This window comes from Hyperoodon ampullatus, assembly GCF_949752795.1.
Source record: "Hyperoodon ampullatus genome assembly, chromosome: 17".
Classification (NCBI taxonomy): Eukaryota; Metazoa; Chordata; class Mammalia; order Artiodactyla; family Ziphiidae; genus Hyperoodon; species Hyperoodon ampullatus.
The window spans coordinates 3,036,187-3,060,500 of NC_136930.1; the positions used below are offsets into that span (position 1 = coordinate 3,036,187).

The 24,314-nt window shown below is 44.2% G+C and overlaps 1 protein-coding gene across 1 annotated transcript in view; it reads left to right on the forward strand.

Moving 5' to 3' along the window:
- Positions 1-23,005, forward strand: part of RGS20 (regulator of G protein signaling 20) — a gene marked incomplete at its 5' end in the record, with an annotated part of 72,008 nt that extends 49,003 nt beyond the window's left edge. Inside the window, 4 exons of the mRNA XM_079722796.1 lie at positions 6,132-6,280; positions 12,843-12,929; positions 17,409-17,643; positions 22,192-23,005. Of these exons, the coding sequence (XP_079578922.1) occupies positions 6,132-6,280; positions 12,843-12,929; positions 17,409-17,643; positions 22,192-22,380 (660 nt within the window). The 3' untranslated portion in view covers positions 22,381-23,005. The remainder of the gene's footprint in view (positions 1-6,131; positions 6,281-12,842; positions 12,930-17,408; positions 17,644-22,191) is intronic.
- Positions 23,006-24,314: the final 1,309 nt, after the last annotated feature.

The following is a 24,314-nucleotide window of genomic DNA, read 5'->3' on the forward strand; positions in this document are numbered from 1 at the left end:
GCCCCCTTCACCTTGTGAGGACACAGCAGGAAGGTGCCAGCTCTGAACCACCAGGAAGAGTGCCCTCGCCAGATTGTGACCTGCTGGCTCCCTGATCTCAGACTTCCAGCCTCCAGAACTGTGAGAAGTAAATATCTATTGTTTATAAGCCCCCAGTCTGTGGTCTTTTGTTATGGCAGCTCGAACGGGCTAAGACAAAGTCCTAACCCCGGTACTTGTAAATGTGGCCTTATTTGGAAAAAGGGCTTTTGCAGATGTAATCAAGAGAAGATGAGGTCATACTGGATTAGGATGTCTTTATAAAGAGAGAGAGCTCGGGACACGCAGAGGAATTTCTCCTCTCAAATTTCCTTATGTTCCGGCTTAACTCTTTCAGAGCCCATCGTGTCCTACTGATGATAAGATTGTGTTTCTAAAGGTCGCTGAGGATGGTTTTGAATGTATGTCCTTTAAGGTTCTTGGTTCTCCTTCATCAGGATCTTGTCTATGATTCTACACCTCATGGAACATGGGCTCAGGTCTCAGCCCCTTCTAAGAGATAAGATTTTTTTCACAAGATTTTTTTCACACAATACTTGATGTTTCATCATATTCCCAATGAGTAATTCAATAATGGCTATTTTTAGAATTTGGAAACCATAATGAAAATAAATAGCTATTCATGGAATCCAACCACCAAGTTCAAGCTTACCAGAAAATAAGAAATAACTTTTCTGAGCTAATCATGGTCCGGTTAAAATTTTTTCTAACTAGTTACTGCTTTCAACTCCAAATTACCAGAAGATTGTGATCAAGATTAAGAATTTACCTTGGGGAACTTCCCTGGTGGCGCAGTGGTTAAGAATCCACCTGCCAATGCAGGGGACATGGGTTCGAGCCCTGGTCTGGGAAGATCCCACATGCCACGGAGCAGCTAAGCCTGTGCGCCACAACTCCTGAGCCTGCGCTCTAGAGCCCGCGAGCCACAACTACTGAGCCCATGCACCGCAACTACTGAAGCCTGCTTGCCTGGAGCCCGTGCTTCGCAACAAGAGAAACCACCACAATGAGAAGCCACCACACCACAACGAAGAACCAGTGAAGCTAAAAAAAAAAAAAGAATTTACCTTATTTACCTTGGCTTTTGCTTGAACTTTGAAAGAATTCTCTTGAATGCTGGGTTCCTAGGACTGGAAAAGCAATGATTGAGTAGGGTCATCTCTTAGCTAAGATCCGAATAGTTAATAAACTGCCAACCTGTTTTCCCCATTTCCTCAGGCTGCCATAAATTATAGAAAATGTTTCGGAGGTCACTGACATTGGTTTTACATTCATCTAACTTTTGAGCCTCGGGATCCTCAAGCAAAGGCAGCCAGTTACTGGGGCCTCATGTATGTGGCATGCTTGGGTCATCCCAACAGACACTGAAATGACGGCCAGCAGTCTGTGCCAGACACACACCAGGGGAAGAATAGAATAGCAATAGCAAAGGAGCACTGATTCCATGTTACTTAGAAAAAGCAAATGGAAATGAAATGTGTGTGGAGTTCTCCCACACATAAGATGGAGGCGAAGAAAAAGATGCAAGCTAGTTTGGCTAATCAGACCACATATCAGTGTCTGAAAGGATGAGCTGAACTAACATAATTGACAATGGCATATTTTTGAAATCTTGTAAATAGGTAGCATTCATTTAATATATGTTGTTAGTCTTCATATTAACTAGCTATGACATTTTAAAAATTAATTCTCGGACATATGTATAACTGATTCACTTTGTTATTAAGCAGAAACTAACACACCATTGTAAAGCAATTATACTCCAATAAAGATGTTAGAAAAATTAATTCTCTACAAATATTTAGTGACACTAAATATGCAACTCTCCCATAAGCAACTACCTATTTGCATTTTGAACAAGCCTGCTGTAATTTAAAGCATCTCGATCTGACAATTAAGATGACTAATAATGAAAAGTTCCAGTAAATTTGAAAACTAGATGAAAGGGATGGATTTTTTTCAAAAAATGAAAAATACCATGTTGACTCAAGGCCAGGAAGAAGCTATGAAAAGAACAGAAATCAAAGAGTAAATTGAAAACATCGTCAGCAAGCCATGCCCAAAAGGTTCTAGTAATTTTACCGGCAGATTCTACATATCTTCAGGGAAAAAATAATTCTCTTAGAAAAAAACAAAGATAAATAGATTTTAAAACTCCCTAAAAAATATTACCAAATCAATTTCAGCAGTATAATAAAAGAATAATCATCTTTTAGACCCAACAAGAGTTTACTTAGTAAGGTAAGTGTGATTCAACATTAAGAAATGCATTTGGGGGGCTTCCCTGGTGGTGCAGTGGTTAACAATCCGCCTGCCAACACAGGGGGCACGGGTTCGAGCCCTGGTCCAGGAAGATCCCACATGCCACGGAGCAACTAAGCCCGTGCGCCACAACTACTGAGCCTGCGCTCTAGAGCCCGCGAGCCACAACTACTGAGCCCGCGTGCCACAACTACTTAAACCCGCGCATCTAGAGCCCGTGCTCCGCAACAAGAGAAGCCACCACAACGAGAAGCCCGCGCACCGCAACAAAGAGTAGCCCCCGCTCACCGCAACTAGAGAAAGCCCGCGCGCAGCAACGAAGACGCAATGCAGCCTAATTAATAATTAATTTAATTAAATTAAAAAGAAAAAAAGAAATGCATTTGGGACTCCCCTGGTGGTCCAGTGGTCAGGTCTCTGTGCTTCCACTGCAGGGGGCTCAGGTTCAATGCCTGGTCAGGGAACTAAGATCCCACATGCCACCCAGCGTGGCCAAAAAAAAAAAAAAAAGAAATGCATTAATGTGATTCACTTCATTAACTATTCAAAGGAGGAAATTCATATGATCATCTCAAAAGATCTTTTTTTTTTTTTCGGTACGCGGGCCTCTCACTGTTGTGGCCTCTCCCGTTGCGGAGCACAGGCTCCGGACGTGCAGGCTTAGCGGCCATGGCTCACGGGCCCAGCTGCTCCGCGGCATGTGGGATTTTCCTGGACCGGGACACGAACCCGTGTTCCCTGCACTGGCAGGTGGACTCTCAACCACTGCGCCACCAGGGAAGCCCAAGCTGGCACTCTTTATCCCCAGGTTCTGCATCCGTGGATTCAACCAACCTCAGATCAAAAATACTGGGAAAAACTGCAGAAAGTTCCAAAAATCAAAACTTGAATTTTGCCTTGCATTGGCAACTATTCACATGGCCTTTACATTGTATTAGGTATTACAAGTAATCTAGAGATAATTTAAAGCATCCAGGAGGATGTGCACAGGTTATGTGCAAATACCACATCATTTTATGTAAGGGACTTGAGCATCTGTGAACTTTGGTATCCTGGGGGTGCTGGAACCAGTCCCCCATGGGTGCTGAGGGACAACTGTATTTACAAAGAAATAGGTGTGTATGAGCAAATAAAATATGTTAACTATTAAGATAGGCTGGCACAACTTACTTTATACTATGTAAGCAATATAAGAAAACGTGCTTAACTTGGTAAAGTTATCTTCTCCCAGAAAACTCTGACACACATCACACATACAGGGAAAATACTGTCTTCTTATTAAAGTCATGAAGAAAACAAAAGTGCCTGACAGTATTTCTACTTTTCAATATTTACTGAACTTCCTGGCCAGTGAAGTAAGACCAAGGAGAGGAAAGAGGTATATACCTTGGAAAGGGACAGGAAGTAAAGTGTGATTATTTATAGACAGTATCTAACTAGGAAACAAGAGATTCTAACAAGAGAATTAACAGGAAGACTCCTAAAACTAAGAGAAGTCAATAGAGAGGTCAGATAGAGTGTCATTAACCTGCCTAGACTCTGAAGTAACTATTTAGAAACATGGGGCTGGGGGAGGTATTTACAACAGCAGCAAAAATTGACCTCTAAAATATTCAGGAAAAAAACCTATCAAAAATATGCAGAACCTGTTTGAGGACAACTCTTGAACTGTACATAAGACAGGGTTTAAATGAATAGCTATTTCATGACCGACTGGGGAGACCCAGTCTCGCAAGAACGTTGAAACCCACTGACGTGACCACGTCACAATCCTTCCTTCTTTTGAGAAGCAATGGGGATTTTGTTTTTAATGAGGCAAGGTGCATCGGTATCTCTGAGAAAATAAGTTACCCGGAGCATCTTTGGCTGAAAGCATCTTTGTTTGGAGACTGTACTGGCGTGTCCTTGCCTCTCCGTGTCCTGAATGAAGTGAAACCCTTGTCAGGCTCTGGCTCCACTGAAATGCCGCGGATGCGGTGAGAAAGTGATGCCAGAGGAGCCTGGCTTCTCCCCCAGGGGCATTCAAAGGGGTCCACTCAGGAGGCTGGACCACCCAGGCTGGGCGCTGTGGACGATGTTGTAAGAACTGTTGTGGCTGTGGAGGAAGGAACAGTAAATCCCTCTGACGGGTCTCTCGTTCTGTCTTGGAACGTACATCCCAGGATGATTAAAAGACAAGGGCCAATCCTGAGTAGTAGTTACCGTCCAAGCTCCTATGCTCGCCGCAGGACAGGCCAGTAAATCAAGAGACGGGCTGTTGAGGCAGGGAACAGCGACTTTATCCGGAGAGCCAGCAGACCAAGAAGTTGGTGGACTAAGGTCTCAAAGAACCATCTTCCGCAAATTAGGGTTCAGGCTTCTTTTATACTCAAAGGGGAGGGAGTAAAGTTGAGCACTTCCTGGTTCTAGTCCGCCTCCGGAAGGGCTGTGTTCATTTCTTCCTTCCTGCAGCCATCCACAGGTGGGCCCTGTGGGTCAGGATGTTTCTTGTGAGCTAAACAAAGGTATTTTAGCTTCACGCTCATTACCTGGGAGGCAGGGTTCTCAGAGATGGGCTGTTATGTATCATTTAAGCTTATAGGCAACATCCCTTTAGTGATGAACTTGTAATAGAACAATGGTTCTTCCATATTACACAGTCATCCCTGATAGGTACTGAAACAGATGTCATTTCTCACAAATATTTCTCATAAATCCAGCGTGGTCCTAATCAGATTCCCACATGGTATTGATGAGCTGATTCCAAAATTCCACTGGAACACAAACAGGCAAGAACAGCCAAAAACGTTTTTTGGTTTTAATTCATAACCTTTTTTTTTTTTGCCCTGGCTGTGCCATGGTAGCTTGTGGGATCTCAGTTCCCCGGCCAGGAACTGAACCCCGGCTACAGCAGTGAAAGCCCAGTATCCTAACCACTAGGCCACCAGGGAACTCCCTGGTTTTAATTCATGAAGAGAATTGAACTTACCCAATATGAAAACATACAATAAAAGTATGATAATTAAAACAAAAGTCCAACAGCATATAAGGATAAGTAATAGTAGGGATAGATAAATCTAATGTTGGAATAGAATATCAAATTCAGAATTTGATTCCAAGGATCTACTTAAGGTTCTTTAACACAGATTGGATTTTTTTTTTTTACCCTACCAACAATTCAAACCATTGTATCAAAAATAAAAACGGACACAGCAATTTCTCGTTTCTTATGCTGCGTTTATATTTCTCTCCTTCAACCATTCCTGTAGTTCTCAGGCAAGGTGAGGGATGAAGCGGTTTCTGACCACGCAGTGTCCAGGGAGGAAGGCCAGGGCACCGTCCCTACAGGTGGCAGGATGGGTGTGGGTCACTGTCCTGAGCCGGGCTCGCGTCCTGGGCATCCCTGAGCAGGACTGCGCGCGGGCGCCTCTCCAAGGGCTTTGCAGCTGCGATCCAGCTGCCCCTGTAACTGCCCCCTCCTCACGATGGTCCAGCGGGGGCCGGGGGTGGGGGGACTCGAGCTGTGAAACGCACCTGTGGTAGGTCCTCACCGCGATGTCTGAGGGATGTGATGCCAGCGTCTGTCTCCTTGATCCAACTGTGAGCGCCTTAGCACAGGGACCCCCCATTCGTCGTTTCACTCCTAGAATTTATCACAGTGCTTCTAGACAGGGAATAAATGTTTGGTCAATGAATGGATTGTAAGCACCAAATTTTACCAGAATTAGCAGAAATGATCTGGGGAGAGTCACACTGCATCTTCTCAATGATCCAAACGACAACGGAATCGGAATCTCCAGCTTCTGTGGTGCTAACCCTGCCCCGCCCCCCTTTTACTTTCCCTGTTGCAGCCGATGGGATCAGAACGCATGGAGATGCGAAAGCGGCAGGTGTGCGCAGCCCAAGGGCCCGCAGCCTCCGCCCCAGGCCAGCACGGAGTGGGGAACCGGGGGTCCAACGCTTGCTGCTTCTGCTGGTGCTGCTGTTGTAGCTGTTCTTGGTAAGGTTTGCGGCTTTTCATGAACGTGCTCCTGGTAGGAAAACGGCACCCTGAATGGTGCCAGTTGATGATGAATGCAGTAAGTGCTTTTAAGCAGCTGCTGTATGCCTGCCTCTGATGTGGGTTCTGTAATGGACGACAGCAAAAACAAACAAACAAACCCAAGAGGAGGCTGCATCCTAGCTCTGGAGAGACATATGCAAACCCCTGAAATCAGGCTAACTACTGTATATCAAATATCTAAAGAACAATCTAAGGCAGCTGACGACTGAATATGAATATCTGAGCAGAAAGGAGTGAACTCAAGGCCCTCCAGCTGGTAACAAAGGCTTCATGGAGGGCTTAGGATTTAATCTGGGTCTTTAAGTTTAGGGTTATGAAGGAGAATGCGCCTGCATTTTATATTCTGCTGCTTCTGTTTTATCAATATTGTTTTTAAATAAAGAAAAATGTCAAAAACTAAGCTTGACAGAGAGAGGAAAATCTAAAAATATAGGCTCACTTACTAGTAGTGGAAGATACACAATCATTGCTTTAAAAAAAGAGATACAACTTGAGCATTTGAGTCACTGTTGAAGATCTGGAGAAACGGAGCTGATTTACACCCAGAAATCACGGGAACCTTAGGTTGCATTTCTGAAATCTCGGATATGAAACGTGCTTCGTGACAGCCAAATGTGTGCATAGCTTTAGGCAATTCAATTATTGTAAATTTATTTGGGCTTGACTGCAGGTTAGACCAGACCTCACTATCCCGTGGAGAAGAAGGAAAACTGGGATTGATCAGGGAGGTAGAACCATTAGAACTGGGGGTGGGCGGGCTGGAGGCTGAAGGTGAAAAGTCCAGGACGGTTTGGGCTGTTCCTGCTTGCCTCGGGCTGGTGTTAATTTCCAAAAAGTTCCAGGCCGGTGCCTCTGAGGATGGACGTTACCCTGCTGCTGGGAGGTCTGTTCATTCGGGATGGAACCCCAGACTCAAGTGGGAATATGGGGGAGAGTGGCTGACCAGAGCCTAGCAGCCCGGAGTTTAAAGTGAGCCTTCAGCCCTGACAAGGGGTCTAGAGGACCCGGCAGGAGATGGGAGGAAAGGGCGCGTTGGCACCCCCGACGCACCGAGGTGTCCAGGACCCCCGCTAGTCGGGGAGGGGACCTGCCAGGGGTGAAGAGACTGCACTGAGGCCCCTTTTCCACCCTTTCACTCTGCTCATCAGGCTCAGTGAGATGATGCCTGAGACGTGTGCAAAGGTGTCCCTGTGCAGGAGGGATGCCACCTGGCATTTACCCCGTCCCCCCTTCCCTGCTCTGGTGCCTTGGGATGGCACAGGAGGTGGGGACCCTGGCCTGAACAATGTCTGGGACTGATGGTGTATGGGCGACAGGTGGTGATGGGTCCCAGAGCAGCCTCCTCCTGCTAACGTCACCCAGGGTGAATAAAATATAAATTATAAATAAAATATAAATCTGTACCTGGACATCCTCATCACAGCCAGCACCCGTGTAGCACGTGGTACGTGTGTCTACGAAAGACAAGAGAGCAATGTCTTCAAAGTACGGGAGCAAAGTAACAGAAAACTTAGTCAAACTATAACTCAGGAGTGTAGGTAACATAAGGCATTTTCAGACATACAAAGGCCAAGAGAGGTAACTGCCTTCAGACCCTCCCTAAAGAACTAAGGATGCATTCAAGGGTAAAAAGGGTAAAAAGTGAACCCAGAGGGCAGTCATGGGAAACAAGTAACACTGATGAATACAAAAGAAGCAAACACAGCTGTAAAACTTGGTATTTAATTTTGTGTTAGAAAGTGTAAATCCAGAGCCATAAACAAATAACCTCATGTTAACAATCAACAAATCAAATACCTCGGTCTTTCTTAGGAAAAAACTATAAGAACATTTTCTTTCAAAATTAATGATATTTATGCTTAGTCAGAAATGGAACATCGATTTTTCCACATCAAGGGAAGGCAATAAAAGAAATACTGGGGCTTCCCTGGTGGCGCAGTGGTTAAGCATCCGCCTGCCAGTGCAGGGGACACGGGTTCAAGCCCCGGTCTGGGAAGGTCCCACATGCTGCAGAGCAACTAAGCCCGTGCACCACAACTACTGAGCCTTTGCTCTAGAGCCCGCGAGCCACAACTACTGAGCCCGCGTGCTACAACTACTGAGGCTGCGCTCTAGAGCCCGCAAGCCACAACTACTGAAACCCGCATGCCACAACTACTGAGCCCGCGTGCTACAACTACTGAGCCTGCGCTCTAGAGCCCACATGCGACAACTACTGAAGCCCACATGCCTAGAGCCCATGCTCCGCAACAAGAGAAGCCCGTGCACCACAACAAAGAGTAGCTCCCGCTCACCACAACTAGAGAAAGCCCGTGCACAGCAACAAAGACCCAATGCACCCCAAAAAAATTTTTAATTTTTAAAAATTAAAAAAAAAAATACTGAAAACTTTATCAGCATGTGGCAAAGGTGGCTTTAGCAAAAGAAAGAATGAGCTATTCTATAAATACCCAGATTCCTGGCATTAAGTGACCAGCTCATCCCAGTTGCCTGGTTGGTTTCAGCATTGAAAGTCCTATGTCCCAGAAAACCCATGAGCCCCAGACAAACTGGGAAGGTTGGTCACCCTACCTGGTATCCAAATCCATAGAAACAGATTTATATTCCTATATTGCATCATGTAAAAAATTAATCTCCCAAGATCAACTCCAGATGGCTTAAAAGCCTAAACGTGAATATCCAAGAGGAAGACACAAGATAATATCTTTATGATCTTGGTGTTGGGAAGAATTACTTTTAAAAAGAAAGAGGAAAATCTGTAAAAGGAAGAGATTCATAAATTTGGCTACATTAAAATATTAAAATGTGCTAGCAGGAAAAATAAAAACACATTTCATCCAAAGACTTGTACATGAACATTCATTGCATCATGATTCACCCTGTGAGAGGGGTCATAACGGCATTAATCTGATTGAGAAAAACTGAAAATATCTGGATAGATGCTTTGTGGTGTAGTTATGTAATGTGACACCATCCGGCTTTTAAATGCATGTGCTTTTAAAGGAGAAAAAGCAACTTGTAAAGCAATGCATATTTACAAAGTTTGGAAATATGTGCATATCTATATATTTTTATTTATTTATTTATACATTTTTAGAGAGGGTAGGGTAACTGTGAATTGTAATGATAAAAAACACAAAAATAAGTGTGGTGGTTATCTCAGGAGAAGAAAGAGGGACATAGGTTGGGAAAAAAGTGCGTGGAAAACTTCAACTGTTCCAATATTTGATTTCCTTGATTTTTTTCACAACATGCTTTTGAGATTTACCCATGTTGATAGTACACAGTGAGTCCATTTTTGTTTTTCAGAGTGATTTTTTTTATTCGTTTACAAGAATCCATTTTTAAGAAAGGTAAATGGCAATTAGTTTTCTAAGCCCTTGTATTATCTTTCTCAGAATCCTGCTTTCTGGCCTTCAGGCGTTTCATTTTATAAAAGAAGTCATGCAGAGTCTTGATCTCTTGAAAATAAACTTTTTGTTTTCCTTTCTAGAAGACTGAAGACATTTTTCCTCTTTATAACAACTCTAAACTTTACCAAAAGAGACCTAAGCAGGGGTCTTCTTTTATTGAATATTTCTTCAAAGTGGTGAGCAACTATTTTGGCTTCTATCAACATTTTCTTATTCTACTTTAACAATAAAAATAAATTCAGGTTCAAAAAGTTGACACAAAATATATTACTGTTTTTCAAGAACACGTTGTCTACTAAGAAATATTCCTACTTTTAAAAAAATGAGACATGGAAAAAATGCCAAAGCTTAAGTACATATTGCATTATTTATTCATAATACAACTTACAGTTCTTTTAAGAATCTTGTGTCAAATTCATCCTTCCTTTTCCTCTTTGCTTTTTCATACCCGCTGTGTAGTACTGTTTTCTCTTATGAAAGAAGTCTGTGACGTCGGGCAGTATTAATACTCCTGCAGAGAGCGGAGCACCCAGATGCTTTTCAAATTCGTTTTTGTTTTTGTTTTAAGAAACCATCATTTACTGAAACTGTTAGCCCTGGCGTCATGAAAACAACAAGAAAAAGGAGTTCCTGCATGGCTAATGACTGCACTTAAAAGAAAAATAGAGCTACACACAAACACACAATTACTGAAAATTCATAAATGCCTGAAAATAGAATAAAAGACATTTATAAAATGGTGTAAAGAATGTTAAGGAAAGGCATAATAAAAAAATAGAAAAGACAGTACAGAGGCAATAGTAAGATAAAGCAAACTCAACTAATCAACGATAAAAATCCATTTTGATATTAATGGGAAACTAAAAGCATTCCTGCTAAAATCAAGAACAAGGCAAGGGGGACTTCCCTGGTGGCGCAGTGGTTAAGAATCCACCTGCCAAGTCAGGGGACATGGGTTCGAGCCCTGGTCCGGGAAAATCCCACATGCCGCAGAGCAACTAATCCCATGTGCCCCAACTACTGAAGCCCGCACACCTAGAGAAGCACCGCAACAAGAGAAGCCACTGCAATGAGAAGCCCACGCACTGCAACGAAGAGTAGCCCCTGCTCGATGCAACTAGAGAAAGCCCGCACACAGCAACGAAGACCCAACGCAGCCAAAAATAAATAATCAATTTTTTAAAAAAAGAACAAGGCAAGGCTGTCCAGGATCTTCCCTATTATTCAATACTGTGCTTTAAGGATCAGACAAGAAAAAACAACTGGAGGCCTAAGGATTGGGAAAGAAGAGGAAAAGCTCCCTGTTTGCTGATGATATGAGAATTCCCTTGAGAATGCCAGGGGAATTGTTGCTAAGCTGACACAAACACAAAAGAGAGAAATCAAATTGACAAAAAATAATAGCTTCCAGAATGTCAAGAACTCTTACAATTCAAAAATAAAAAGACAAACCAATTTAAAAATGGGTGAAGGATCTGAATAGATATGTCTCCAAAGAAGATGTACAACTAGCTGATAAATACTTGTAAAGATGCTCAAATGTCATGAGTCATTAGCAAAATGCAAACCAAAAGCACAATGTGATACCACTTCATAACCACCTAAATGGCTAGAATAAGAAAGACAGACAACAGTAAGTGTTGGCAAGGGTGTGGAGGAATTGGCTCCCTCCAACATTGCTGGTGGGCGTGTGAGATGGTGCAGCTGCTTTGGAGAACAGTTTGGGCCTTCCTCAAAATGTTAACAATAGGGTTACGACATGACAGCATTTCCACTCCTGGGTATCTAAACAGGAGAAATAAAAACAGACAGCCACACAAAAACTTGTACATGACTGTCCATAGTGGAATTATTTACAAATAGCCCCGACGTGCAAACAACCTAACTGTTCATCAGCCGATGAATGGATAACAAATTGTGATATATCCAGGCAATGGAATAGTATTCAGGCACAAAAAGGAATAATGTCGTGAAACATGCTACAACATGAATGAACCTTAAACCAGTATGCCAGGTGAAAGAAGCCAGCCACCAAGGACCACATATGGTGTGATCCAGAACAGACATGTCTTAGAGAACAAACTAGTGGTTACCACTGGGGAGAGGGAAGGGGAAGCGGCCATAAAGGGGTGGCGGAGAAAAGGGTTACTATGGGATTGTACGAAAGCATGTGTGTGAAACTTTCGAAAATTGTAAAGCACTGTAGAATTTAAAGAATCTTTCATTCAATGAAAAAGAATAGACATATCTCTAGAGACAGGAAGCAGATTAGTGTATGTTGAGGGCTGGTGTAGGTCAGAGGTAGTGTGTCATGAGCAGTGGCTGACAACAGGTCTGGGCCTTCTTTTCGGGGTGATGAAAATGTTGTGAAATTAGATAGTAGTGAGGGTCATACAACCTTGTGATTATGCTAAAAACCACTGAGTTGTACACTTTAAAGAGGCAACTTTATGATGTAAAAATGATGCTTCAGTAAAGCTATTAAGAAATTACCTTCAAACGTACAAACAATAAAGTTAGAAGATGAGATGGAAGTGAAAATTCCATTTACTATAACAACAGAAATACCTGGAATAAATTTACAAATGAAGGTACAAAACGTGTATAAGGAAACAAACTCTCTTGAAAGGTACAATAGAGATTTTGATTGTACACTTTCCTGGCTTTCTTTCATACTTTCATATGTGTGCCTGTAAATACATAAAATCTCCATTTTCACTGGGAAACCAAGTCTGGAGAATGTATACCTCTTTTCAAGGTTCAGGAAACAAAATGAAAACCGAAAACATTCCTGAAAATCTGAACTTTTTACTAATTTCTAATGGACATGTTTTATGAAAAGAATTATTATTCTAAATGTAAACTCTCTCAATGAGTGTAGACCATAGTATTATAAATAGAATTAATTTTGCTAACACTTTATTGTCATACTTTTGGTTTTCTTAAGAAAACAAAGACTTGTCACTTTTATCAAGAAAAGAAATTAATTCTACTTGGTAACCTGGAGTTCTCTGAAATATTTGTAAAAAATCCTTCCTTGATACAGAATGATCTCAACTAACACGTGTCTGTCTTATTTCTTGCAGTCTCACTGTTAGAAACCAAGAGGAACAGACACTCAGGACTGCTTCCTATGAGCTCAGAACAGAAGACCTTCCCACCTGTGAAGAAAGGTAAAATCTCATAGTGTTTAACTCACTAAATCGACAGAAATGCTAACCTTATTATTTTTTCCTTCCAGTTTTATTGAGATATAATTGACATTCAGCACCGTGTCAGCCTAAGGAGAACAGCATAATGATTTGACTTGTATACGGCATGAAATGATGATCAAAATAAGTTTAGTGAACATCCATCCTCTCATAGATTCTCAACCAGATTTTTTTTTGCATTTTTGTTTCAATAGAACACACAGTTTCTCTAACTGCAATTTAATAATATCAAATCATAAGTTGCATCACATTTTCACTCTGCAGAATTCTTTTTTTTCTTTAAGTTATTTATTTATTTATTTATTTTGTGTCCATGCCGTGAGGCATGCAAGATCTTAGTTCCCCAACTAGGGATTGAACCCAGGCCCCCTGCATTGGGAGCTCAGAGTCTTAACCACTAGACCACCAGGGAAGTCTCTGCAGAATTCCTTTTAATTCATTGTATGACAGGGAGAAAAATCAGTTCCACTGTTAATCTAATGCCTGTTAATCACAAATAGAAATTGATGCTTCTTGGCAAAACATATGACATCATTTTCTTTTTATGTGATTTACTTTTTTAAATAAAAAGAACATAATGAAATACACAAGTTAGGGTTTCAGGAAAATTTTAAAGGTCCATTTTTTTTCTTAACTATAAATTTATACTTTAGTAAATGTATCATTTTTTAAGTATTTTGAGAAAAACGTTGGAAAAACACACAAATTACTTTCCATAATGCCAAATTTTAAAATTGTCTTTTTTCCTTCCTGTATTATCTATGGATTTACTTCCACTTACCTATTCTTATTCCTTTTCTTTGTGTTATGCCAACATAAGTGCAGGCAATAGACAAATATCCTAAAAGCATTGTTCAAATAGGTCTTGTCTTAAATTATTTATTTTTGAGGGGGGCAAAAAACAAGTAACCTAAAAGTTTACTTAAAATATTTTTCTTCATTCTTTATTTTATTTATTTTTACCCAGATATTTCAAAGTCTAGGATGCATATTAAAATCTTCCACAATTCATGAGTCTGTTAAAAACAGCTTTTATCTTATATATTTCAGTGTACTGAATCCTGCACCAAGGCTTGAGGCTTTGAGTTCTGTCTGGAACCAGAAAGCCCTCGTCTGGTCCTGCCTCTGTCCACCCTGCCTGTACGACCTTGGGCACTTAGCAGCCACATTCTGCCTCAGTTTCCCTATGTGTAAAATGGGGATAATAACAGTGTATTGTGACTCAGCCAAAGAAGGGTTGTCGTGAGCACTGAGTAACCAGTAAAGCACTGAGAACAGAGCCAGGCAAGAGGGAAGGATTCCATGTATATCGGCCATTATTTGTTCTCAATCATATCCAATAATATAAAATGACTCTTTATCCAATTTGATGCCTTTTGCTTCCATTTCTATTTAGATATTAATCTTATTCATCTACATTTCCCTCACATATCTTTGCCTGTTTGTTTATAATTTTTGGTAGTATTTTGTATGCTTCCCGAAAATAGCATTATGTTGGATTTTCGCCCAGTTTGAGTCTCTGTCACTCAACTGGGAATTAAAATCCAATTACATTGGGTCAGTTGTCTTGATGATTACGGATATGTTTAATCTTCTACAATGTTTGTTGACTGTCTACTTACAATACCCCCTAATTATTTCTTTTTTTTTTTTTTTACTGTATGAACTGTGCTTTCTTTGCTTCTAGGTTCTTTGGTACTATGGAAAAGATATGTTTTCTCCCTCCCTCTCCCTCTCTCTCCCTCTCTCTCCCTCTCTCTCTCTCTCTCTCTCTCTCTCTCTTTTTAAAGGGTACTACTGATTACCCTTAAGTTTTTCAGTCATTCTTTTATATGTATTTCTTAAATTAAAAGGAGTAAGAAGATATATTTTGAATCCCCATATTTAAGGAACATAACTTAGCATTCTTTTTGTTTTAATTTAGCATTCTTTACTAAGCCTTGCCAATTTAATTAACCTATCTAAAAAGAATCCGGTATGTTTATGTAGATTGCTTTAAGTTACTATTTTTAAATTATCTTTTAAGCATCTTTTAAAATATTTCTTTCAGGGAGTTCCCTGGTGGTTCAGTGATTAGGATTCTGGGCTTTCACTGCTGTGGCCCGGGTTCAATCCCTGGTGGGGTAACTGAGATCCCACAAGCCGCATAGCCAAAAAACATGTATATATATATTTCTTTCAAAACTAATTTTACTGGTTATGATAGAGATTTATGTTTTCATACAGAATACTCTTTTCATGATGAAAAGCTTAAACACCTGTTATAAAAAACAGAAATCAGACGGTACAAAAGTTTTACAATAAAAGCTCAGTTGTCCTCTTCTTACTCCAGACCTTGTCCCAATCTCCAAATATAAACCATCAACAGTTTTTTTACGTATCCTCAAAGGAACTATCTATGCATTTCCACACAGTTGTACTTACATAGGATTCATCTATACACACTGAATCTAACTTTGAAACTAAACTTGAAATGACTGTTTATCTGTCTGTGTCTCACTGCTGGCTCAGCTGACTACTCGCTTTCTATGACCCATTTTGGCTGGTCTTCAGCTTTCTTATTTTTTTTGGCCGTGCGACGTGGCTTATGGGATCTCAGTTCCCCACCCAGGGATTGAACCTGGGCCATGGCAATGAAAGCCTGGAATCCTAACCACCGAAGCATCAGCGAACTCTCTGGTCTTCAGCTTTTCACTGATGTTTCTCTGCTGGGTCACTTATAATCCATCTTAAAGATAGGAAAAGGACATAGAATTTACATTGTAAACTTTGCATATGGGAGAGAGTTTTTTCTATCATCATCATATAATTAGGACAGGTTCGCTACATACCAAATTCTTGGCAATACACTGTTTACCTCCCAAAACTAAATGGAGAGAGAGCCTTTGGCAGTATGGCAGATTAGATCATCTGGGGGCCTTCCCAAGACAGAAGAACAGATTTTGCATAAGTCTAAAAGTTTTTGCAATACTGGGCTCACAGAAAGTAAGGAAAAGGACAAAGCACCTGAAAAGCAAAACCAAATATAAACTAAGCAGAGCCCTGAGCAGTGACTGCTAAGCACAGGACAGAAGGGTTTTCTCTCAGAGCCAGTGCAGAGGGCGTAGGGCAAGGAGCTTAAAGCCAGGACTCCAGGATCCAGCCCTGGTCCACGAAAGGAGCAGAAGTGGTCCCCAGTCTGTAGGAAGCACACACACATCCTCTCTGGAGGAAAGGCAATACCATCAAATGTGACTCTCAGTTTCCCAAAGATTAAGACCAACCAAAAATTACAAAACTAGAAGGACACAACCCACCACAAATGAGAGTCAGTAGAAACAACACTTGGATTTAGAGGTCAAAAGACTTCAGATGTTAGAATTATCTGCAATCAAATATAAAGTAATGGTCTCTGAAATATTTAAACCAATTAAACATGGAATCACAAAAATGAGTAGGCTGAATTCAACTATCAGAATTGTCCAGGAAGGGAAATTCCCTGGCAGTCCAGTGGTTAGGACTCTGCATTTCCATTGCAGGGGGCGTGGGTTCAATCCCTGGTCAAGGAACTAAGATCACACAAGCCTCGAGGCATGGCCAATAAATAAATAAATAATAAAATAAAAATAAAAGTAGAGTCTTAAAAAAAAAAACCTAAAGAATATATTCTTCAGGGATACATCCATAAAAACTATGAAAAGAAAAAGGGTAAGGGAAAAGAAATTAATAAGGATCATTGTTAAACAGATTGTGTTTTCTGGCCTCAATATAATGAAAGTGTAAGTAAAAATAAACTAAAACAGGGTAAGCCCCAAAATCAAGAATAGCAGTTCCATTGGGGATGGAGGGGGGCGTCCAGAGGGCAGTGTGTGGACCTAGCACCCAGGTGAGTGCGGTGCTGCCGATGGCCTAGGTCTCCAGGTAAAAGGTGAATCCGTAAGTGCTCAGTTCGTCATTGCTGTTCATCACTTGTAGTTACTGGACATAACTTATCTTCTTTTCTTTTTCTCTTTAACATTCTCTTCTGAATCTTTTAGAACCCTGGGCAGACACTGCCCCATGACTGTTCTGGAAGCCAGGTGGTCAGGTCTGACTTGGGTCTATCACAGCCGCCTGGGGACTTTGTGGTCAGATGGTTGTTAAGAATTTTTTGTTTTACTTTTATAATTTAAAACCTTTGCCAGGATGTGCCTAGATGTACAGGCTTGTTCTTAGCAGTTATTCCAGCAGTTTGGTTTGCAAGCCCTTTGGCAGCAGTGGTGCCGTCCAGCTAGACAGTTGGAAGGTGCCACACGTGTTTCTGCCCAAGGCGCAAGGAAATGAGAACAGCTCTTTCTCTGGCTAAAAGGGCCTAAGGGCACATTTTCATTCTCAGAGCGAGAGAGACGCGTTTCTCGGGATGAAATTCACATCAGCCACCAACGTCTGCTCCCTTCACCCCTTCCTCCCGCCCCCGCCCAGCCCGGGTCCCACCCTGGAGGAGGCCAGCGCCTGGGCCCAGTCCTTCGACAAGCTCATGCTCACGCCCGCGGGAAGGAACGCTTTCCGGGAATTTCTCCGAACGGAGTTCAGTGAAGAAAACATGCTCTTCTGGATGGCGTGTGAGGAACTGAAGAAAGAAGCTAATAAAACCATGATCGAAGAGAAAGCAAGAATAATATATGAAGACTACGTTTCTATTCTTTCTCCTAAAGAGGTACGTACCCACCAGAAATGTCCCCCAGGAGGCCGTGGGTGAAAGGAACCCCTTCAGTGTCTGGTCACCCGGCCTGCTTAGGGCTGCTCCACCATTCATCGTGTTCAAACGCCTTGGAGGGTGGTCCCACCAATGGGTGCCAAGTGTCCCCCGAAATCAAAGACTGTGTGCATTTTCCTGGGAAAAGGATCTATAACTTCCATCCGATTCTCTAGAAGTAGGCATCTATGCATTTTGCTGTAAACACTGTTTTTTTTTTTTTTTGCTCTACGCGGGCCTCTCACTGTTGTGGCCTCTCCCGTTGCAGAGCACAGGCTCCGGACGCGCAGGCTCAGCGGCCATGGCTCACGGGCCCAGCTGCTCTGCGGCATGTGGGATCCTCCCAGACTAGGGCACGAACCCGTGTCCCCTGCATCGGCAGGCGGACTCTCAACCACTGCGCCACCAGGGAAGCCCCTAAACACTGTTTTTAAATGACACCCTATAAGCATTCCTTTAAATAGAATTATCCTTTTAATCTGAGCAAAATCTTGTTTACAGGCATCCTGATTTTAGGTGGAATGAGCATCACTAATATGATGCTGATGTTGCAGAGGTTCGCCCCAGAGTGTCCCTTTGTGACATCAGAGAAATGATCAGATGAGTGAAATCATCAAGCTTCCATCTCTCAGTTTTCATTCTTCCAAATCTAAAATCTAGGAGGTTACATTGGCCTCAAACCTAAGTGCCTTGTAGCTCCGATGGTAAAACCCCACACGTGCTGCTCAGAATGTAAAGCTAATACAACAGGACCTCTCCTGTCAGGGAGCTCACAGACAAGGGGGCAGCAGACATGGGGCCCCGGGTGCGACGTCTTGGGGTCGTGACGGGCTGGGGGACGAGCCATCACTGGGGGGCGGGGGGCATGAGGAAGAGGTACCTGGAGAGGCCATGGATGGGCCAAGGATAGTGAGGAGGAAATTACCAGAAACGCAGTGGGATGAAGGCATCCCAGGGGACAGGACTAGATGGGCCAAGGATAAGAGCATGGGGTCACAGGAACCGTGAAAGCGTCAGAAGGTTGGTGGCTGAAGGGTAGAGTGCTTACCAAACAACTGGGGCCGGTGGCCAACAGCAGGAGGAACGTTTAGGAAAAGAGGATGGTCCGAGAGCCTGGAGAGGTTTGCGGACCAGGCTGAGGCTTTCTGAGGTTTATCCCGGGGAGAGCTTGGACTTTAGCCTGGTAATATCACCAAACTTGGATTTTTGAAGACTACATGATAGATTAGGAAAAGAAGACCAGAGGCAGGGGCCAGTTAGAGGACGAATTCCAACCCAGACATGACGATGGTCCAACCAGGCCAGCTGAAGAGAAGCCAGAGAGGATGGCTTTGATCTGAGTCTGCAATGACTGCACGTCTGGTTTAGGCAGACAGGGTGGGGACCGTGCTTGGGAGAAAGACAGTGGGACTCAATTTCGCTTCTTTAAGTTTGCAGTAAGTTGGAGATGTTCCACTGACAGATGTACGGATACGAAGTCCAGAAAGTTCTTTCCATTTGGGGTTAACAAAAAGCAAGAGATTTTTGTCCTTTAATGTGTGGCTTCCACATAGTTTTATTTTGTCATGACTTTCCTTTTTATTTTTTAAGGCAAGGTTTTTCATCACTGTCTTTCAAAGCATTATACAACCAAAAAACTTGGCAAATTTGTAAAGCAAAGATGATATAAAAAGACGACCCTTTCCTCCCAAATATAAGCATCTATTACTTGAAATGTAAAAACTTGAAAAGTTTAAGAGCGTAGACCTTGGGGTCAGATGCACTGGGGTTTGAGCGCCAGTTCTCTCATTTAATAGCTGCATGACCTCGGGTGTGTTTCTGAGTCTCTCTGCACCTCGGTTCCCTCCTGTGTAGGAAGGGGAGGTCCCCACTTGCCTGAACATTTGGGAAGAGTGACAAGGGAACGATGTGAAGTCCTGCCCACGCCGGGCAGAGCGGGCTCACCCCGGGTGACCACCCTCAGCAACCCTGTGTCCATTTCCCGTCCTGAGCAGACCCTGTCCCCACCAGCACTTGAGGGACGGTCTTCAGATGGAGGTTGTAGAGAATGAAACAGTTCCATTTGCGCCTTAACTGTTTGTGAACTAGAATGTATTTTTTAATTTATTTTTGGCTGCGTTGGGTCTTTGTTGCTGTGCGCGGGCTTTCTCTAGTTGTGGTGAGCGGGGGCTACTCTTCGTTGCGGTGCGCGGGGTTCTCATTGCGGTGGCTTCTCTTGTTGCAGAGCATGGGCTCTAGGCGCACTGGCTTCAGTAGTTGTGGCTTGCAGGCTCAGTAGTTGTGGCTCATGGGCTCTAGAGCGCAGGCTCAGTAGTTGTAGCGCACGGGCTTAGTTGCTCCGCGGCACGTGGGATCTTCCCGGACCAGGGCTCAAACCCGTGTCCCCTGCATTGGCAGGTGGATTCTTAACCACTGCACCACCAGGGAAGTCCCCTAGAATATTTTTTGATGTTTTCTGCAGCAATGCTTAGTCTAATTTTCTTTCTTTTTTTTAAAAAACTTTTTTTTGATGTGGACCATTTTTAAAGTCTTTATTGAATTTGTTACAATACTGCTTCTGTTTTATTTTTTGGTTTTTTTGGCCGCAAGGCAAAAGTGGGATCTTAGCTCCCCGACCAGGGATCGAACCCGTACCCCCTGCTTTGGAAGGAGAAGTCTTAACCACTGGACTGCCCGGGAAGTCCCATGCTTAGTCTAATTTTCTAACAAGAGCAAGCAGGAGGCTTTCTCCTCTCAGCCCACAATGAGTGTCGAGTCCCCCCTCTGGCAGGAGCTGAGCTCCTAAGACCTGGGCCCTCACACTCCGGAAGCTTCTAGGAGGGCATGGCCTGGCAGTGAGGGCAGCCATGGGGATCAGCTCAGGGTGGCTGGGAAGCTTCCCAGGACCGGGGAGCGATGTGGAAACCAAGACCTGACAGAGAAGTACAGGTAGCCAGGCCATTCTAGACAGTTCCCCTAGACAGCCTCCTAGAACAAAGACAAGCTAGTTCTCGCTTCTTCTTCCTTTAAATTCCAGGCGAATGCCAAGTTCCTTGAATTCTTGAGTGGAATAGTGAGGCGGAGGCGGGGAGCCAGTGGGAGCAGGTCATAAAGGGCCTCCTAAGGTTAAACTTGGAACTTGCAAGCTCTGCGCTTGATCCTGAGCCCACCGACACCAGCACGAGGTCTGGAGCCGAGTGCTGGGTCTGGGGGTGGTGCGGAGAGGCCCTGGACTGCCGGCCCGAGGCCAGTCAGGAGGCCGGTGAACAAATGCCATCGAGGTGGTGGCTGACCTCCACGAGGGTCACGGCAGAGAGGCGGGGGGAGGTGGCCGGATTCGAGCCGCGTCAAAGAGGCGGCGTCAGCAGGGCTTTGTGCCCATTACAAAGCCAGAGGGAGGAAGAGCGTGAGCAGGACCCTGACTTGCTGGGGATAAGCGGTCCCAGCCTTCCCAGGAGGAGGTGGATAGATGCATCTGGAAAGACAGATCACTGAAGCCCGTGCTCGGTGACTTGGATAAGCACACTTTCAGTTTTATATTAAACGATGGCACATGCGTTGCGTATCTATCCTGCCCCCCTGGTGCAGAGATGGTCCAGCCGAGGTTCCTCACGTGGCAGAGAAGGCGTGTGAATCACTGTCCTGTTCTCGGCTGTCTGGCTCCCGCGGGCTGCTCTGGTCTGGGATGCGCTTCGTCCAGGACGAGCAGACATCGGAGTGCAAGGAGCCAGCATCTCCTGGGACGTCGTGGACTCCCCACACTTTGAATTCATTCTCATTAAGCCCTGACCAGCTACCACCTTCATCACCCCTACTTTATGGAGCAGGTTGTTTGGGGTTTTTTGCCGCACCCCGCGGCATGCGGGATCTTAGTTCCCGGACCAAGGCTCGAACCCACGCCCCCTGCACTGGGAGCTCGGAGTCTTAACCACTGGACCGCCGGGTAGGTCCCTAGGGAGCAATTCTTCAGGGCACAGTTCACTTTGCCTGAGGTCCCACAGCCAAACAGCGACAGAGCCGGGAGTTAAGCCCAAGCCTGTGGCATTGACCCTTCCACGGTGCTTCGGGTCACTTCTGCCTGACCCCAGCCTGGAGCTCCAGGTTTTCGTCCTAGTGTTCTTAGGCAGTTCGCCAGTGGTAAGTCAATGTGCGCTACCTTTCTTCCTTGCGGCCAGAGTCCCCCCACTTTAAAGACGTAGAGCGGCGTTGTGGTTTTCTAAAGCAGTGCGACCCCCACCGGCATCACCGAGAGAACTCATGAGAAATACAAACTGTCAGCCGCCCCCAGATCCACTGGGTCAGAAGCTCTGGGGGGGCCCCCCGCACTCTCTTTTAACGAGCCTTCCAGGGGCTTCTGATGCCTCTGAAGTTTGGGACCACTGTTGTGTTCAGTTCCTCTTTCAACAGCTTAGGTTTGGGGATGACCTTGTTGGGTCTGGGATTTTTAAAGAACCAAACAAGGTATGGGAGTTGGGGTGTATGTCCAAAGAGGCCCTTGTCTGACACAGCCCCATGTGTCCCTGCCGGCAGGTCAGCCTGGACTCCCGCGTGAGGGAGACCATCAACAGAAGCATGGCCGAGCCGTCCCCGCACATCTTCGATGACGCCCAGCTGCAGATCTACACCCTGATGCACAGGGACTCGTACCCGCGGTTCATGAACTCTGCTGTCTACAAAGACCTGCTTCACTCCTTATCTGAGAAAGCAGTGGAAGCCTAGGATGTTCAAAGTATTTATTATTAATAAAACAAAGAACTCGTGGACTCCGTGTAGGACAGGGAATTTAGAGGCAGTAGTGTCTTCTGCTGGGTCACACTCGGGTTATTTTAATAACAGACTCTTCCTTCTGCAGAAGGCTGTATATTCACCAAGTAAATGGCGGCCACCTTTTGTGATACTTTTGGGAAAAATGGGGTATGGCTGTGTAGAAAGGTAGTATATTTACACTTACAACGAGAGTTGCACTTTCTCAGTGACAAAGGATACACAAGAAGACACCACACTGCCTGCAGCGTGTACATCCATGGGAACAGGACCCAAATTCCCATTTTATAAAGATGTGACCGCTACCTGTAAAATTGGTATTCTACTTTATCTTAGGATACATGTATGTAGATGCATATTATGTGCGTGTGTATCTTACATGGTTAATGTAAAGCCCTGGGCTCTGAAGTGGATCAGCCTCAAATGTTTGATAAGAGAAGTACTGCTTAGAAAATGCTTTTGTTGGAAAGTTACCTTTATTACCAGAATCTGCCAACCTGAAGAATGAATTTTCACGTAGGTGGTGTTCATCACAAAACGTTCAAATAAGCGTATCTCCATTTTTACTATTGAAAGAAATATGGGCATTTTCACTCTAAAAAAATAAAGCACAAGAGTTTTATCTCAATCTTTTTTTCACTATTTGGGAAATATAAGATTAAGTAAGTGGGGACACACGCAAGATTCTCTTCTAGCTCCCAGACTAGGATTTTCTTTTTAGATCCCACTATTTTTATCACAGGTGAATAGGATAACTTCATAGCTCACAGGTAAAAATACGGGTTTGTAAGCCTAAACCATCCTGAAGAAACCCATCACTAGGATGAATGGGAAAGAAAGGCACCCAGAATCCGGACTAGTTTGAGTGGTGGGTTGGAACGTGATTTACACGAGGCCCTGCTGGGACGGCCCTCCTCTTGGTCGCCCCCCTCCCTGGCCCTTCAGCCTGATGATTCCGTCATTATGCTCTTCAACCCCAAGCCCTCATCCTCGTTCTCAGCAAAGCCCCTCACGTCCCCCTTTACTGTGAAGATCGTGCCGCTAACCCTGCACCTACTCACGTGACCTATAAATCCGCGTGGACCGAGGTCTGTGCCCACCTTCGCAGCCCAGAGTCCCAGAGAAGGTGCTCTTTCCTCCTTTTCAAGGCGTCCACGCCTCGTGTACTTCTGTTTTTTTTTTAAAAATTTTATTGAAGTAGAGTTGATTTACAATATTGGGTTAATTTCTGCTGTACAGCAAAACATATATAGATTCCTTTTCCTATTCTTTTCCATTACCGTTTGTCCCAGGATACTGAACAGAGTTCCCTGTGCCGTGCACCAAGACCTTGCTGTTTATCCATCCTCTGTATCAGAGTTTTGCATCTTAATTCTGACTCCATGTTCTAGGGCCCCATTTTTTCCTTGGACAACGAGGACGTCACTGGGATCAAGGCATCAACGCTGCCCTCCAGCTGTTTACATCCAAGTAAGGATGACAGACCTGTGGGGCAGTGGCCACAGCAGTGGGGAGAACCGATCCAGAGAAGAGCTGAGCGCCGGAAGCCCTGGAGGCTACGGGAAGCTTTGGGGGCGGAGGTGACACCAGAGCTACAACCTACAGAACGAGAAGAGTGTGTGTGTGTGGGGGGGCGGAGGTGTAGGGAAGGCGTTGATACTTGGAGCAAACCCCCAACGGTCCAGTTCCGGCCTGTCAAGTAGGAGGTGAGTGGAGATGCAAAACATGCGGAAGAGGAGCTGGAGCCGGGGGCCTAGGCTTTAGGCTGGAGTATTGACGGGGCATCTGTCAACACAGGGACGGGCTGGAGGGTTACAGCCTGAGCAGGGCTGTGCGCGCATCCCTGCCAGGTGGACAGAGAAGCCAGCGCTCCCGAAGGACAGTTAGAG